Genomic DNA, 16,636 nt, shown 5'->3' on the forward strand with positions numbered 1-16,636 from the left:
GTGTTCTGAGTGCTGGCAGACAAGGTGAATACGTCCTGTAAGGTATGACGTTAGTGTCTGTGCACGAGTGTCAGTTCTAACCTGGAAGGAAAGAAGCACCCAACCTGTTTCTGGGCAGAGAGCCCAAAATCACTCAGTGAATAACCTCCCCGGAGCCCTTCCTCTTGTCCCCTAGGTTTACTCTGAGTCCAGTTAATTTAGAAAGTGATTTTTGGACACAGAGAGGTCCATCTGCTTCATCCAGTAGCACAGACACGTGGTTCATTCGCCTGACGTCCCCACACTCAGCGCTGAGCCAACAACAGCCTCGGCCCTGAGGACCACAGTCTGGACGGTGCTCAGCACCAGAGCAGACCTCTCACTCAGGAGAAGCCCCAGGTCAGTTCTGGCCTCCCGCTGGAGCCGTGGTCCTGCACATTCTGCCCTGTGACTCACTCTGGTGACAGGCGTCCTTAAGGAGCCCGCACACCCACGTGCTGGTGCACCCAGCGTTGCTGAGCACACTTGTGACTGCCTTCCGGGAGCTCCGCCAGGTTCCCAGGACCAGAGCCACGTCTCGCCCTCCACTTGGGGCACAGTCAGGGCCTCTGGTGAGGGGGGAGGCTGCTGGTCCAGGCCTGGCACATTAGGAAGGAGTTCCCTGGCCCTTGCCTGCTGGTCGTGAGGATCACTGTGACCCTAGCCAAGCAACTACCTGCTCTCTTAGCTAGCGGCCCCTGCCCAAGGGTCTGACCTCAGGAATCTCAGACCTAGGACCACCGAGAAGAAGTGCAGGCCAGAGAGACCACCCACACTGGGCACCTTCCATGAAATTCTCCTACACTGACAGCCTGCTGCCTGACAGCCCAGCACTGACCAAAGGGGGCATTCACCACAAGGCCAGGCTTTACCTTGGACTTCAGAGAATTCATTCTGAGGCTCCTTTGCGCTGTCGGCTTCTTCATCAGACTTGAGACTCTGGAATAACAGAAAGAGAAGGATGTCAGCCACAATTAACCCGCAGGGGGAGGATCTGCCCGGTGGATGTCCTTTCTGACACTAAGGCCCGAAGGCTCCCACAGTGGACAGCTCAAGGAGTCTCAGTGAGGGCCCTAGAGGCATCCATCACGAGCCGGCCAAGTTGTGGAGGGTGAGCCTTGGTCCAAGTGCTGGACGTGGGTGACCGTGGCTGTGGCACACCTACTTTTTCTGCCCTCAGCCGAATAACCTTCCCTCCTCCTGCAGGGCCAGGGGAGGGTGGTGGTGAAGAGGGGATCCTCCGAGGCCCCCGTTTCTGAAGGAGGATGTTCCGTGGCCAGAACTGCCCTGCAGACAGGGAGACCCAGAGACACCTAAAAACCGAATGAGGTCCCCAAATAGCCCCTCTTCCAGCAATGAGATGCCCTCTCCCATCCTCCTGTGTCATGTCATGTGAGCAGTGACTGGGGGAGGTGCCCAGGGGGGGGATCCACCCATCTGCACGCTTTCCAGGGACGCAGAGGGGCAGAGCTGGCTCCTCACACTGGGTGTGACCGGTTGCTCCGGTAAACCTGGGGATCCACCTGCAGCGCCACAGGGCTTGGGCTGGCTCTTAGAGCTGCTCTTGTCCTTTGAGGGCACAGCCCGGGAGGCAACTGGAAAGAAAATGGGAGGCAAGTGGGGTTCTTTAAAACAGACTCTGGGCCCACTTGTGCTTACGAAGATGCAGATTCTGAGGTGCCATGTGGCTCTTGGGTACAGACAGAGAAAACGCCAGAAGAACACAGGGAAGGGCCAACGTAGGGCTGGGGCTGAGACACCTAGGCTGGGAGACAGGAATTTCCGTTCTAAATGCTCGGTGTTGCTTCAGTGTTTCCAAGCAAAATATGCTTTTGCTATGTGATAGAAAACTAATTTAAAAATCTAGCTTTTTACACAAAGAAATAACCTTACAATAATCCAAGTGCTCTAGGGACCAGAAGGTCATTTCCCACCCACTTGACCCCACCCCACTACAGGACCCCACCTGGACAGGACACAGAGGCAAGGAACTCAGCACAGTCAGGAAGGCTCAGACTCCACATGGGTCGAAATTCGGGGGCAGAGGCACGTGTGGACTTCGGCTAGGGATTCATGAGGCTCCGTCAAGCCCTAATACAGGCCTGCACTTCCTCCTTGCCTCCTTACCAGCCGACATCTGCGGAGCAATGGGGACTCCGCAAGCAGAGAAGAAATGACACTGCCTCTGCAGGAATCTAAGTGGCCAGAGAGACTGGGGAGTAGGGGTGCGGCCTGGGCTGTGACCAGGAGAGAACGCGGGTTCCAAGGGAAGCACTCAGAAGGGGCCAGTTCGAGAGAAAGGCATAGGGTCCCAGGAAGCAAGGCCAGGCCAGGGAAACAGACCGTTTCACACCGGTGGGTCATGTTCCCAGGGACTACCTACCACCTCGTCTCTCTCCTCCTCACCCGAAACTGGCCCGCAGCCTCTGACCTTGGGAGCATCAGAGGAGGAGGCTGGGTCCAACCGGGCCTCCAGGAGAAACAGTGATGCCAGCAATGCACAGAAACTGAGGACAAGGAAGGAGTCTTGGGAGGAAGATGCTGAGTTCCATGTGAGAGAGGACATCTAGGGCAGGATGACCATGTTCCTGGACCCTGTGAGGTTATCATGGACAGGGTCCGGCCCTGTACACTCTCCCCATGTCGGAACTCCTGGGGCTGCTGGAGAAGAGTGGGTGTTCCCACTGACAGCAAGCAAACGGAAGGCTTGAGCACCCCATGCAGGGAGCAGGGGCCTGTATGCAGGCTCCGCACCTGCTCTGGTTTCTGTCTACACACGGGCTGTGGCTGCATTCTGAGCGGGGAACAATGGGAAGAGAAAGGCCATGTCAGCTTGGAGTGGGCAGCGGACACACTCAGGAAACCAGGTGCGCCTGACAGCACCCGGACCCCTGCCTGGGGCTCAGCAACTCGCTGCTCACTGGAGGTTGTGACCCAGCACTACGCTGCACCCTTGGCCTCAATGGGCTCCTACCTCTCCCCTCCTGAGACCCCCTGGTCTGCGTCTGGATATGGTCTGCCCTTGATATGGTACGCCTTTCCTCATTGTTTCCGCTGCTCAGCACTTTGCTCAGAACAGCGAGACGCCAAGAAATCACACACATTAGGACCGGTTCATAAAAGTTCTCCAAGTGTCACATCCTCCCTCCACCAGGGGGAAATGCGTCTCCAGGAACGTGTCCACGCGACAAATCAGGCCAGGAGGGGGCAGCGTCTCACCACCCACAGAGCAGAGAGCTGTGGCCTCTTAGTGGGAAGTTCTGGGGGTCACGGCCAGTCCCCAGCCGCTGCCCAGAGGTCCGGCAGACCACAGGGTCAACCGAGCCTTGTGCCTCCTGTGTGTGCATATTTATTCATAGGAGCAGAATGCTCTCAGCACGCTGAGAGGCATGGCCAAGAGATTAAACAAGCAAAAAAAAAATTTTTTTTTGGTTATGTGTTCTGTGATGGCCTTCACTGAAGGAGCAGAACGACTGAGACGCAGAATATTCTTCAAATCCCCAGCCATTTGGCCCCAGGGTGCCACACACATTCCTGGAGCATCAAAGCACATGTTTCGAATTGTGGCATGAGTCGCTGGGAAGGCCCAGCAGGCAGATTAGAAAGTCGGAGAGAGGGATGCTGTGGATTGGCCGGGGAGGCAGGGATGAAGCCCATGGGGGAGACCAGGAGGGTGGCCCGCATGGGAAGCACACAGCCCGGGAGGGCAGGGGCAGGGCTCACTGGGCTCTCATGACAGGGGCCGCCCCTGTGCACCAGCCCTGGCCGAGCCACCTCAGGCAGGCCTATGACTGACCCACCAGCTGACTGGGTAATTGAGGAAAGCTCTGAAAATTGAAAGAAGAGAAAAACAACACAAAACAAAACGGAGGTTGGCAGAGAAAAGCACCAGTCACGAAGAGGACACAAGTTGCCGATTCACAGGAGTTCCAGCACAGAAAAGGGAGCGATGACACGGGCGTGGCCTTTCTCAGGCACCTTCATGTCCAGGGTCACACGATCACACCCCAAGTCGGGAAAGGCAAGTGGCCTTCTTCCCACCTCAGGGAAGAGAAACCTGAGACAAAGCAACCAATGACCGGACCCTTCACGTGCCAGGACGGCTGCTGATAAGCTGGCTCCGCCCCCTGGTCACACTCATACCCTGTCAGACTCCCTCTGGATCCCCCCAACCCCGTCACGCCCCAACCCCTTATCAGACAACTCCCCCGTCAGGTTCCTCCCCCTGGGCAGACTCCACCACTGTATCAGGCTGCTACCCCGTCAGGCTCCTCTACCCTGTCAGACTCCTCCTCCGGGCAGACTCCGCCCCCTTATCCGACTCCACCCCCGTTCTGACTCCGCCCCCTTATCAGACTCCTGCCCCATCAGCCTCCTCTCCCCCAGGTCACAGCACCCGCGAGGCTCCAGCAGCAGGCTGTGGGACACCAACCGATTTCAGCCCCAGGGGAGGCCACAAGTGCTCCCCCAAGGCCCTAGCCCCAGACTAGAAAACGACACCTGAGTAACGGGATCGATCAGCCACAGGATTTCAGGGGTGGGGGGCGCTGGAGGGCTCACTGGAATCTACATGAAAGGTTCGTAAGCCCCAAATCTCCCAATGGCACCTGCTGCCCCAGTCATGCACCTGCTCCTGACCAAGGCCCCTCCCGGGGTGTGGGAGCCAACCAGGGGCCTGTGTGGGGCAGATGTCTCGAACCCCTGCACCGTGGAGGAGGAAGAGACCCACTGGCCACTGCACTCTCCCTCCCAGCACTCCTCACATGCAGCCTCGACGGGTCATCCGGCCAGAGCACGGCAGGCGCTGCCAGCCAAGGAGTTGGCCCATCTTCTAAGGAGCACATCCACCTTCCCAGTGGACCCACAGGCCACACCTCAAAGCGGGCCTCCCTCCAGAATTCTCCCTCCACCTCCTGACAAGTATCAAAGCCCCTCTTCACTTGTTTGAAATCTTACCTTTGTGCCAAGGATCCCACTGGAAACCAGGATTTTAACAAGTCCCAGGAGCACAGAGCACTATTGTCTGAGGTGGAGGGCTGCCTCAGCTGGTGGTATCCTGCTTGCTCCACCAGCCTCCAAGCCTGGCCAGCACCTTACACCTGCACTGCGCTTTGGATGATCAAATTCTTCCACCTCTCCACACCCACTTTATCTTGTCTACACCCTACACTGTAAGGACCGCACTAGATATTACTTGACATTCCTGAGATTGTGACTTGGAAGAAATATGAATTTGGTCTTCCTCCCATCCCTTGCACAGCTTCTAAAACCATCGAATTTCCTAAGTGATAACAGCAACCGCACCCAAGTTTATGCTGATCAGGTGACTTTGAGAACCACACCTTGACATGGGCTGGTTACCAGGGAAACCAAGGATGTGATTAGAGGTTGGAACTTTCAGCCCTACCCCTGACTTCCAGAGAGCTCAGAGGCTGGATGTTGAATTCAATCACTGATGCCCCATCACTGGATCAGTCATGACTCTATAACGAAACCTCCATAAACCCCAAAAGGACAGCATTCAGAGACCTTCTGGGTTCGTGAACATGGAGAGACCGGGGAAGACTGAGGCCCAGAGAGGGTGTGAGGGCTCTGAGCCTCTTCCCACAGCCCATGCACCTCTCACCCTGAGCTACATCCTTTGCAAGAAACTGCTGATCCAGGAATGGGTTTCCCTGAGCTGCTCTAGCAAATTAATTGAACGTGAGGAGGCCGTGGGCACCTCCGATCTTTAGCAGTGGGTCAGAAGCAAAGGAGACAAGCTGGACTTGAGATTGCTGTCTGAAGGCATTGCTGTCTTAGCCTGTGGGGTCTGAAGCTGTGTCCAGGGTCATGGTGTCAGAATGGAGTTGAACTGTAGGACACCCAGCTGGTGTTGCAAAATGGCCTGGTGCGGGGGAAACTACACAGATCTAGTGACCAGAAGTGCCAGGGTACTCAGAGGATTTTGTGCAGTGCAGACGACAACACAAGAGTCTTCCCCTTGCAGAACCATTTCACAAATAAGGAAGCCAAAGAAGAAAAACACCCAGGTGCTGCAGTCCATGGTCCCAGTCCATGCGGCTGGGGATCATAGACCTGCTGCATTGTTCAGGTAAAACATCACATTCCAGAAGTCACAGAATCACAGAAAGAGATGTAAAGAAGACCAGAAAGGCCTCTTACCTGACTCCAAAGGCCCACTGTCTTCATCTGAGGAGGCAAGACCAGCCTGTGATGACAACACAGCCATGAAACCGTCCTTAAATTCCTCGAAGTTAACCTGTGAATTTGAGAAAAGCGGTCAACACTGCTTTCAACAGGCCATATACATAACACACTGGCCTTTGGGGCTTTCTCAGATGGAAGATCTTATGTTGCCTTCAGCACTGAGGACGTTTATTTTTTCAAATATTTACTTAAGGTTTTAAAAACCTGAAGATATAGTGAGGCAATTAAGAGTGAATCATAAGCCCTGCACCAAAAAAGACTATCAACAACGCCATAAAAGGGAATTAGATAAGATAGCTAGAAAACAGTGCAGAAAAGAGGCGTCTGATGACCAAAAACATTAGCACATAAAGAAATATCCATGCCTTCACTACCCACCAGAAAGAGAACATGCCAGCACCTAGGCTAGTCCTCCACCAAGGTTCCTTTCCTGATTAAATCCCCCGCCCCTACAATTGGGGGGTGGGGGTGGGGGAAGCTCTGAACACTCACACATATGTCCTAAGAGTTTCTCTGGAGTATACGCACCTAAGAATGGGATTGCTGGGTCACAGAATATACATTTATATCCTCTTGGCAAATTGAATCTTTTGTCACTATACAATGCTGACCCACTTCAGTTCACTAATGCTTTTTACCCTAGAGACTAGCTTTCTTATGGAGCTTAAAAGTTTCATGTCAACAAGTTTTACCCTCTTCAGGGACAACACAAAGCACGTCTGATAATTTGTGTCTTTGTTATCATTTATATTAACTCCTTACAAGATATTTTAGTTTTATATAGTCACGGTTCATTTAGAATTATTCAAATATTTGCCACTTTGTTTTTCCTTTCTTCCTTCATTTCCGACCTTCTGCCTGGGATAGTTTTCCATCTATCTGAAATAGATCTTTGAGTTTTGCTTAAGTATGCTGGAGTTAACCTCTTTCAGTGTGATTGTCTGAAATTAAAAATTGTCTAATTAAAAGGAAATTGTTTTCATTTCACTTTCTTCCTTCAGCAAAAACATAATTTATTGAAAGAATATTGAAAATGATCCAGATGTACTTAAAAGAAAATGGGTAAATAAACTGTGATTCAGTCAGAGAATGAAAGACGACAACAGGGGAAACAAAAAACACTGCCAGAGACAATAAATGCACGCTGACCTGCACTCTCTGAATACAGACTGCAGACATGATACTGAGTAAAAGAACCAGAGTATGCACTGAGCATGTGCTGTATATATATCCACCTGTAGGAAGTTCAGAAACAGGCAGACAAATCTCTGCTGTTCTCATCAAGACAGTGGCAACTGTTGGAACCAGAGGGACCCCAGGGGCACCTGAGGAGGGATGCAGGATGCTGGGGGCCCAGGGCTGCTTTCAATGGATGTTCACTGAGCTGCACACTTCCCAACTCCTTTCTCTGCCTGTGCTTCACCTGAAGTCACACAGAAAGAAAGCGATGCAAGACATACTTCTAGGTCAAAATGTCACCGGTATGTGCTAGAAAAGCAGGCCTGGGGCTCTAGTTCCAAGCATGCATCCCACTCCTAGCACAGAACTTGAATGAGCACGTGTCTACTGCTGCCTCTGAGCACTAAATGCAGCTGTTGGCTGTGGAACGTCTCTGCCTGGGTTATACACTATCAGACCTGAAGGTGGACTACTTATATGTGTGTTTATCTTCTGGCTCCCCAACTAGCATGTGGTCTCACGGCTGACACATTGTAAATACTCAACAAATGTCTACTGGATGTGTTGGTCTCTATATCCTTCAAAACTGAGCAGAAATCACCTTCTCAAGGAGACATTCTTTGACCTTTTATCTTTAAAAAAAAAACTATTTCTTTAGTTTTGGCTGTGTTGGGTCTTCGTTGCTGCAGGCTTTCTCTATTTGTGGCGAGTGGGGACTACTCTTCCTTGTGCTGTATGGACTGACCATTCTAGTAGCCCTCACTGGACGGTGGGCGTGAATTTGCTAAACTGCTAGTATGACAATGTCTGAAACTTCTTTTTTACGATGATACATCAGTTTCATCAGGTGGGTCTATTAATTTATTGTTGTTCAGTCACAAGCCATGTCCAACTTTTTGCGACCCCATGGACTGCAACACACCAGGCCTCCCCTGTCCCTCACCATCTCCCAGAGTTTTCCAAAGTTCATGTCACATCAGTGATGCCAGCCAACCATCTCATTCTCTGTTGTCCCCTTCTCCTCCCTACCCTTAATCTTTCCCAGCATCAGAGTCTTTTCCAATGAGTTGGCTCTTCCCATCAGTGGCCAGAGTATTGGAGCTTCAGCTTCAGCATCAGTCCTTCCAGTGACTATTCCAGGTTGATTTCCTTTAGGATTGACTGGTTTGATCTCTCTTTGACTCAAAAATCTTCTTCAGCACCACAATTCAAAACCATCAATTCTTTGGCACTTAGCCTTCTTTATGATCCAACTCTCACATCCTTATATGACTGCTGGAAAAACCACCGCTTTGACTATCTGGACCTTAACTAATCTCAAATTGAAAAGGCTGTGTCCGGACTTTTGCCATGTGGATCAATACTAGAAAGAATGTTCTTGCATAGCTTTCATTTTACCTTCTGAGCTTCTACATATTGTCTAGCACATAATAAGTGCTCCAAAACACTTGTTGAGGGACTTCCCTGGTAGTTCAGTGGCTAAGACTCCAAGCTCCCAATGCACGGGACCCAGCTCCACTGCTGGTCACGGAACGAGATCTCACATGCCACAGCTAAGAGATCGAATGCCCCAACTAAAGTTCCCAAATGTCGCAGGGAAGACTGGTGAAGCTAAATAAGTAAATATTAAAAAAACAACAACAACGAAAACCTTGACTACGTGGGAGCAGAATGAAATGGCCATTTTGTTTGATCCAATCTCAGATTTCTTTTGTGTCTTTGATAATACTTATCAGCTTTCCTTTGAGCCATCAAACAGGTGGGGATTTGGGAATTCTCTGGTGGTTCAGTGGCTAGGACTCTGCACTCTCACAGCCAAGAGCCCAGCTTCAATCCCTGGTTGGGAACTAAGATCCCACAAGCTGTGTAGAGCTACCGACAAAAAAAAACAAAAACAAAAACAAAAAACAACAGGAGGGAATCTGATGGCTGAGTGTCCTGCTGTTTTATCTGATACCATTTGACTGTGTTTCTGCGTCCTCTCCCATCACAGCTCACAAAAGGACAAAGGGCCAGGATAAAAAACATCAAGGAAACCAGATAACCTCTTTATGCTGTTTGGACCAGTGTTGATTTTCACAAATCTGCCTTTTACTCACCTAGCCCTCGAATACAACTCTAGGTGATATCAAGAGGGGCTATGACATGAATGATCAAAATCACACCCGATTTTATTTTTTCTGGCTACACCACAAATGGCATGAGGCATCTTAGTTCACCAGCCAGGGATGGAACAAGCTCCCCCTGCACTGGAAGCATGGCGTCTTAACCACTGGACCACCAGGGGAGTTGCCACACCCGAGTCTGAAGTCAATAAAGAAAGAGCAGTAGAGGGAAAATGACCGAGCCTGGTGGGGTGGATGTGTGAGGCAGAGCCCTCCTCGCCCCAGGAGCAGCTCTGCTGGCAGCACCGGCCACACAGGCTCTGGGGGAATTAACAGGAGTCAGATTCACCTCGAAGCTCCCCCGGGGCCACCAGGGTGGGGTTTTAGGTTGCTCTTCATTTGTTTCTGCCCAAGAACCAACTCAGGAATCTTTCCAGGCTAGATATTTTTTTCTCATTCAAGATGAGACCACTTTTATTGAATTCTGTAGGGGAGAAATACTCTTCCTTCTAAGGTAAGATGACCAACACAACTGTAGGCACTGCCTTTTTGTTTCCAGTTTGTTTTTTGTTTGTTTTTCCCCAGACTGTGGGATCTTAATTTCCAAACCAGGGATTGAACAGGGCCCCTGGCAGGGAAAGCCTAATGACTGGCCCACCAGGGAATTCCCAGGCACTGTTTTAAAATGAAGGTGTCTACCTCCCTGGTGGTCCAGTGGTTAAGAATCCGCTGCCACGTTCAAACCATGTTCAAATGGAGGAAGAAGTCTGAAGTCGAATGTTAAGAAGGAGAACAACACATCTCTGATTGTCTTGAAACTTTTCCATTTAAGGAAAAGACAGAAAGGGGAGAAAATTTACACACAAGAAACAGTGTACCAGCAAGTTTCGACTCTGAAGATGTTTAGCCAGAGGGATTCTCTCCTAAGTGTGTTTCTGAACTGTGTCCCATAGATGGGGAAGGTCCCACAGGGGTCACTGCAGGGTTGAGGAACAGAGAAGTCACAGCTGCCGGGCCTCTGGGCGCTCTTCAGATACAAGGCTCTATGCTTGTCTCCGTTTTATGTAACACGGTTCCCTGCAGGAGTTTTCTTTTTTAAAAGAAAGGTTCCTTTCTTTGGGAAAAAAAGAATCTTTTTGTAAGGTATGAGAGTCATTGATTTACTCAAAGTTCCTAATTCTACAAAAGAAGTAACAAAGGCCATGTCCTTCCGACTAAGTCCAGAGTCCTAGGACAGCTACTTTCTCAGATTAAGAAAAAAACACATAGATTTTAAACTATAATTTAGACAAAATGAACATGTAAAACCTTGTTATACAGGTGATTAATGCTTGTGGTGTGACATGACTTTTGTAGTAAATTATGTGTTTTAAATACATGAACAAGAATAAATCAATATCAAATTCCTAGTTGTCGCAGTCGATATAGTTAATTTAGAAAACATACATATTTTTTAAACGGAGGACAGGGAACTTGAAGGAGAGAATCTCAGGTTGAATCAAGCAGGACAAGAGTGAAGAGATTCAACCTTAAAAGGATGTTCACTTCCTCTAGATAGAACCTGGCTTGCTACAATGACTCAGTAATGAATTATCCACATTTTGGGTTATTGAGGACAAAATTTAACACACACAACAGATCTCTCTTTACTATTTAGCATACTTCTATCCAGGCTCTCATCATTAGTTGGTATATACAAAAAGCATGAGTGTAAACTCAACTATCATCTAAATCCACTCAGAAGTTGCAGTTGAACTTCATTTCCTCAGCCTGAAGTTTCAAGGGGAGCACTTATACTCCTACCCTCCTCATGAGAAGCGAGATTTACCTAACGGGTGAGTTTGGGAGAAGGAACTAAGAAGTGCTTGCCTGGTTCCCAATCTCTTCTTTGAAAAGATGTATGTGTGCACAGCACCATGCACCTGGGCCTGTGGTAGGCAGCCTGCCCCTGGGACGGGGGTCAAGCATTTGCTTCTTCCTCTTAGGGCTTGGCGGGGGCAGGTCTCTGACTTGGGATGAAGTGTCTGGAGGCCCACTGTGACTGCACAGCTAAAGCACGTCCTCCAGGTTCATGGCTCCCAAGTACTATGACCGAACGTAGCCCCAGTGCTGTCGAAGAAACCTTAGATTGCTCTTCTGTGACGGCAAGAAGCCAAATGAGAAAACAGGTGGAGACTGCCTTTAACAAGGGCTGCTTTTCTCTGCATCACCATCATGGAAACACCATCAAAAACCATAAACCCCTGTGCACTGACTGAAATGGACATTTTAATCACAATGATTTCACAATGAAAACTAGCTGCAATTTAAAGACTCCCCTTCATTGCTATCTCAGTCATCATTCATCCAGGTGACGTCAAGACAGAGACAAAACTGAGCTTCATTTACAAGTTTTAAATATTTGATTTAACGACAAACTTAGAAACATTCTACAAGTGCTCAGCAAGATATGTTTTAGAAATTGAAACCAAAATTCTGTAAGTAAAATAGCAATTAAAGTTGTACGCTTGTACAAGAAAAAAACAAAAAATGTTAACCTAAAACCAGAAATTAATCTTTTGATTATGTATCACAAGTTTGTTTCATTCATAAAAATGATTTATCTAGGATTCTTTCAAATAAAAAACACCCATATGTGGTTAGTGTTTAGATGCCAGTCACTTACACTTAGGGGTAGAAAAACTGTGGTGGGAGCAGCAGAGCCTGGAAATGATTGTGAACCACTGCCAAAGTGAAATCAATAAGAAAGTAAATCAAACATATGAAAGTACGCTTTCGGTTACTAGACAATAAGATTTCATTTCTAAAGTAGAATTTCAATGCAGCTTTTCAAGAAATTTAAGAATTAAAGAAGTATCTCTTAAAAACGAGAGATCTACCACAAAAAAAAAATCATTAAATGTCTCCTTGATTATCACAGTTGATTATAGCTTTACTTAGTGTGCATAACTCAAAAAAACAACTAAGAAGTTCACCAAATTAAAAATAAGGATTATTTATATCAGAAATCTGAAACCCAGTGGAAAAAAAAGAAAAGAACTAACCTTGGTCAAGTAAGTCTCCACGCTGTCATTTGAACGGTGTGGAATTGAGGTAGAAAACCCTACAATTGCTCTTGAAATGAGATTTGCATTGAGTCCTGAAGTAGGATTGAAATTTCCAACAGAAGAGGGCTCCAGGACTGGCGTGCTGCTAGGAGTGCTGAGTAAAGATTTGTTCTGCTGTTTCTCCACCTCAAGTTTGGTGCTGATCTCTTCCAGCCTCTCATTAGTCCTGGGGAAGACGGAAAGCAGGGATTTCATTCCAGCTTCCCTCAGTGACTTGCATTTATTAAGTTGCCACACATAAATGGAATTCCCATCACACTATATGAACACTGAAAACACACAGCAGACCTGCTGGAAACAGTGACAGCTCTGACCTTGTTCTAAAGAAGCTCACGTGTGTCTGGGCTCCTCAGGTAACAAGTCACAGCTGCGAGAGGAGAGAAAGGGCATCAGAAAGGGAGGTGGGCTCACAGTGACACCTGCCGCCTCTGGGACACGCCTGCCCCCAGGAAACAGTTCAGGGATGAAGAAACACACCTCCCACAAAGCCACATTCAAGTGCTTCCTCTCACCACCCTTGTACATACGTGTCAGTCATGACCTCGGAGAAATTAACCATTTGGCTCTGAGGAATCACCTCAAGCCACAATCTCAAGTGGAGGGTGAGAAAGTCAGTGGGTGAGACTGAAGAGAGCTAAAACAGCCCCAGGAACAATGACAAGTATCCTCTGCTTTTCCAAAGTTCACCTTGCTTTACTTCACTTCTACGAAGGGCCTATGTCAGCACCTCTTTTTGATGGTCCAAAATAAATAAATAAATAAATAAAGATCCAAAGACAAATTTTGGTCTCATTTAAAATGCCAAAACTCTAAACAGCGTTCAGTGTACGTTTTAGAGGGAGAGGCATGGCGCTCCCCATGCAGGGAGACTGGCCCCACCGAGCTCCTTCCCCGGAAGCCACACCCCACATCTCAGCATCAAGTCCCACAGCCTGAAGCCTCTCTGGGAGCACCTGTGCTTCCCTTGTGTATGCTTATTTGGGGCATCGACTAGCAGAACGTGTCGTCAGGTCCCTGCTCCTTTGCTGTATGCTCTCTGCACTTATGAAAGGCGTCGTAGGCGTGCTCTGCTTTCAGAGGGCGGGGAAGCCTGGACTCGGCACTGCAGGTGGGATCTGCCCTTTGCAGCCTCCATACAACCCCTCAGTCAGGTCACCATGCCAGCGTCAGCCACTCTGTGAATTACCCTGCCTTTCACCCCTGTGTGAATGTTCCCTGATTTCACAAGCATGCTTTTATTTAGTGTAGGAAAACTTACCAGGATGTCTTATTACTCATTTTTCTTAGGGTGCCCTCTAGCAGTGATTATCTAGTTAGTTTTCACTTCCTACTAATCTCAGGAACCTGGCTCTATAAAAATTAGGCTTCAGACACAAATTAATGGACTAAATATATTTTCTGTGATTCTGGGTTTTGACTTACTTGTCTAGTTTCTTTTCCAATGACTTTCTAACTTTTAGTTTCTCTAGGTAGTGTTGCTTATATTTTTCCAACTCTGCTTTATTAGAATCTTCAAAAGATTTCCTCTTGGAGAGTTCAGATCCCAAGTCTTTAATTCTGAGTTCCATGTGTCTTATGGAAGCAAAATGCTCCTCTTGGAACTGCTGCAAATTTTCTTCAGATGCTGCTTGTATCTAAGTCAAATTTAAGAAGATACTTTTATTAATGATTATAACCTGAATAACATTTTTTCCATTTAGTTTTGAGTAATTCAGACGGCGATTTTAAATGCGAACATAAGAAAATCGGAACTTGAAAATAATCATCGTCAAGGTGACATGACTTAAACCTGAATTATAAAATTAATGTGGAATTAATGTTAGAGTAGTTATAGTAGTCTCCTGCATTGCAGGCGGATTCTTTACCAACTAGGCGATCAGGGAAGCCCATATTAAAACATCACTAAAGAAAACTGCTGTTGTCATAAGCCCATATATTTATCACTACCCCCCCCCATGCTTTTGTGTCTCTTGAAATGTTCCCTGCAGATCAACTTGACAATCCAAACACAGTAATACTTTCAAGTTTCAAGAACTATCTTTTCAAGGCCCAAGGGAGCCTTGAACACCACAATTCTGTCACTGACTTTGTCACCTGTGCCTGTGCCTGTGTAAAAGTGCTAGAGAGGATCAGAGAGAAACAGGCTGAAACAGGCACAGGTACCAAAGAAACATACACTTGTTGGGAGACTGGGACTCACACACGCCACACTACACACTATTGTTTATAAAATAGATAACTAACGAGGACCAACTCTATAGCACAGGGAACTCAACATTCTGTAACAGCCCATATGGAAAAAGTGTTTTTATAAAGAGCGGATATACATATATGTGATTCACTTTGCTGCACCCCTGACACTAATACAATATTGTAAACCAACTGTACTCTCTAAACTTCTTCGCCAGAGAAGAACGGAAGGAAGAGACACAAACATTTGGCTATAGACTGACCTGGCATTATGCAGTAATTCTTAGATAAAAGTCACTTCGGAACCCAAAGTGTAGGGTAGGAAAACCAGGATATTGTCACTGTCTTCAAACTAAAAACAATAAGCAGCCCTGTGGCCGCAGGACGCACGCACCGGCCAAGCCCACCGCTGGAGCCTCCTAGCTTTCTCCGGGCGCCCCGCCGGACCCACGCGGACAGGACCTGGGTTCGACCTCCAGCTGCCCACCCCTCAGGCCTGATGGTGACCGCCTGCCCTCCCGGCTCCCAGGGCCCCATTTCCGGCTCCCACGCCCCCTTCGCAGCAGGCCCGGCTCACAGCGCCCCGGGGCGCCGGCCCGCTACTGACAGAGCCCCTTATCCGGCTCACACGCCTCCCGCCCCGCGCCGGCCAGCTCGCCGCTCACACGCTGCCGGCTCACGCTCCCCGCTCCCCGCCGGCCCGCCTCGCCGCTCACACGCTGCCGGCTCACGCTCCCCGCTCACACGCACCCCTCTTCCCGCTCCCCGCCGGCCCGGCTCCCGCTGACACGCTGCCGGCTCACGCTCCCCGCTCACAGGCGCCTCTCTCCCCGCCGGCCCGCCTCGCCGCTCACACGCTGCCGGCTCACGCTCCCCGCTCACACGCACCCCTCTTCCCGCTCCCCGCCGGCCCGGCTCCCGCTGACACGCTGCCGGCTCACGCTCCCCGCTCACACGCGCCTCTCTCCCCGCCGGCACGGCTCGCCGCTCACACTCTGCCGGCTCACGCGCCTCTCTCCCCGCCGGCCCGGCTCGCCGCTCACACGCTGCCGGCTCACGCTCCCCGCTCACACGCGCCCCTCTTCCCGCTCCCGCCGGCCCGGCTCGCCGCTCACACGCTGCCGGCTCACGCTCCCCGCTCACACGCGCCCCTCTTCCCGCTCCCGCCGGCCCGGCTCCCGCTCACACGCAGCCGGCTCACGCTCCCCGCTCACACGCGCCCCTCTTCCCGCTCCCGCCGGCCCGGCTCCCGCTAACACGCAGCCGGCTCACGCTCCCCGCTCACACGCGCCCCTCTTCCCGCTCCCGCCGGCCCGGCTCGCCGCTCACACGCCGCCCTCGCCCCAGTGCGCGGGCAGCGCTCTCCGCTCTCACGACCCCCGACGCCGGCACGCGCTCCCCGGCCGCACGCCCCCCGCGCAGGCGCACTCGCGGCTTGCCGCCCACACAACCCGCGCCCCCAGGATCGGCGAGCGTGCTCGCCGCTCACACGCCCCCCGCGCGCCGCCGACGCTCTCAGAGGCCCGGCCTAAGTTCCCCGCCTGGCGCCTGCGCCACGTTCTGCGAGAGGCCATGGAGCCGCCCCGCGCGGCCGAGGGAAGGCGGCCAGAGGCGGGGCGCCGTGAGGGCGGAGGCGAGCGGGCGGCTCCCGGGCCGCTGCTCTGGGGCCGCGCAGCCGCGAGCGGGATGGCGGGCGCGCCTGTGGCTCCACTCCGTGGCTGTGGGCAGGTCGGTTTCGGCAGCTTCCCGCGCGCGGGCGTCGCCGCCGCCGCCGCCTCTGCGCCCCGCGCTGCCCGCCGTCCTCGAAGCCGCTGTGCGCGCCGGCTC

The 16,636-nt window shown here is 50.6% G+C and overlaps 1 protein-coding gene across 1 annotated transcript; it reads right to left on the reverse strand.

Moving 5' to 3' along the window:
- Window positions 1-889: 889 nt before the first annotated feature.
- Window positions 890-15,199, reverse strand: LOC133044580 (ankyrin repeat domain-containing protein 26-like). The gene is made up of 5 exons (XM_061126002.1): window positions 15,073-15,199; window positions 14,042-14,253; window positions 12,557-12,785; window positions 6,184-6,280; window positions 890-957 (listed from the first exon to the last, which is right to left on the reverse strand). Exons 2-5 carry the CDS (start codon window positions 14,185-14,187, stop codon window positions 944-946), a joined length of 486 nt encoding a protein of 161 aa, XP_060981985.1. The 5' UTR covers window positions 14,188-14,253; window positions 15,073-15,199; the 3' UTR covers window positions 890-943.
- Window positions 15,200-16,636: the final 1,437 nt, after the last annotated feature.

This window comes from Dama dama, chromosome 23, assembly GCF_033118175.1.
Source record: "Dama dama isolate Ldn47 chromosome 23, ASM3311817v1, whole genome shotgun sequence".
Lineage (NCBI taxonomy): Eukaryota > Metazoa > Chordata > Mammalia > Artiodactyla > Cervidae > Dama > Dama dama.

Coding starts and splice junctions, on each gene's coding strand:
- LOC133044580 (XM_061126002.1), bottom strand. CDS start 14,187: ATGGAACTCAGAATTAAAGACTTGGGATCTGAACTCTCCAAGAGGAAA. Junction 12,786..14,041: donor TTGGAAAAGAAACTAGACAA/GTAAGTCAAAAC, acceptor CGTCTTCCCCAG/GACTAATGAGAGGCTGGAAG. Junction 6,281..12,556: donor TGGAGACTTACTTGACCAAG/GTTAGTTCTTTT, acceptor TCAAATTCACAG/GTTAACTTCGAGGAATTTAA.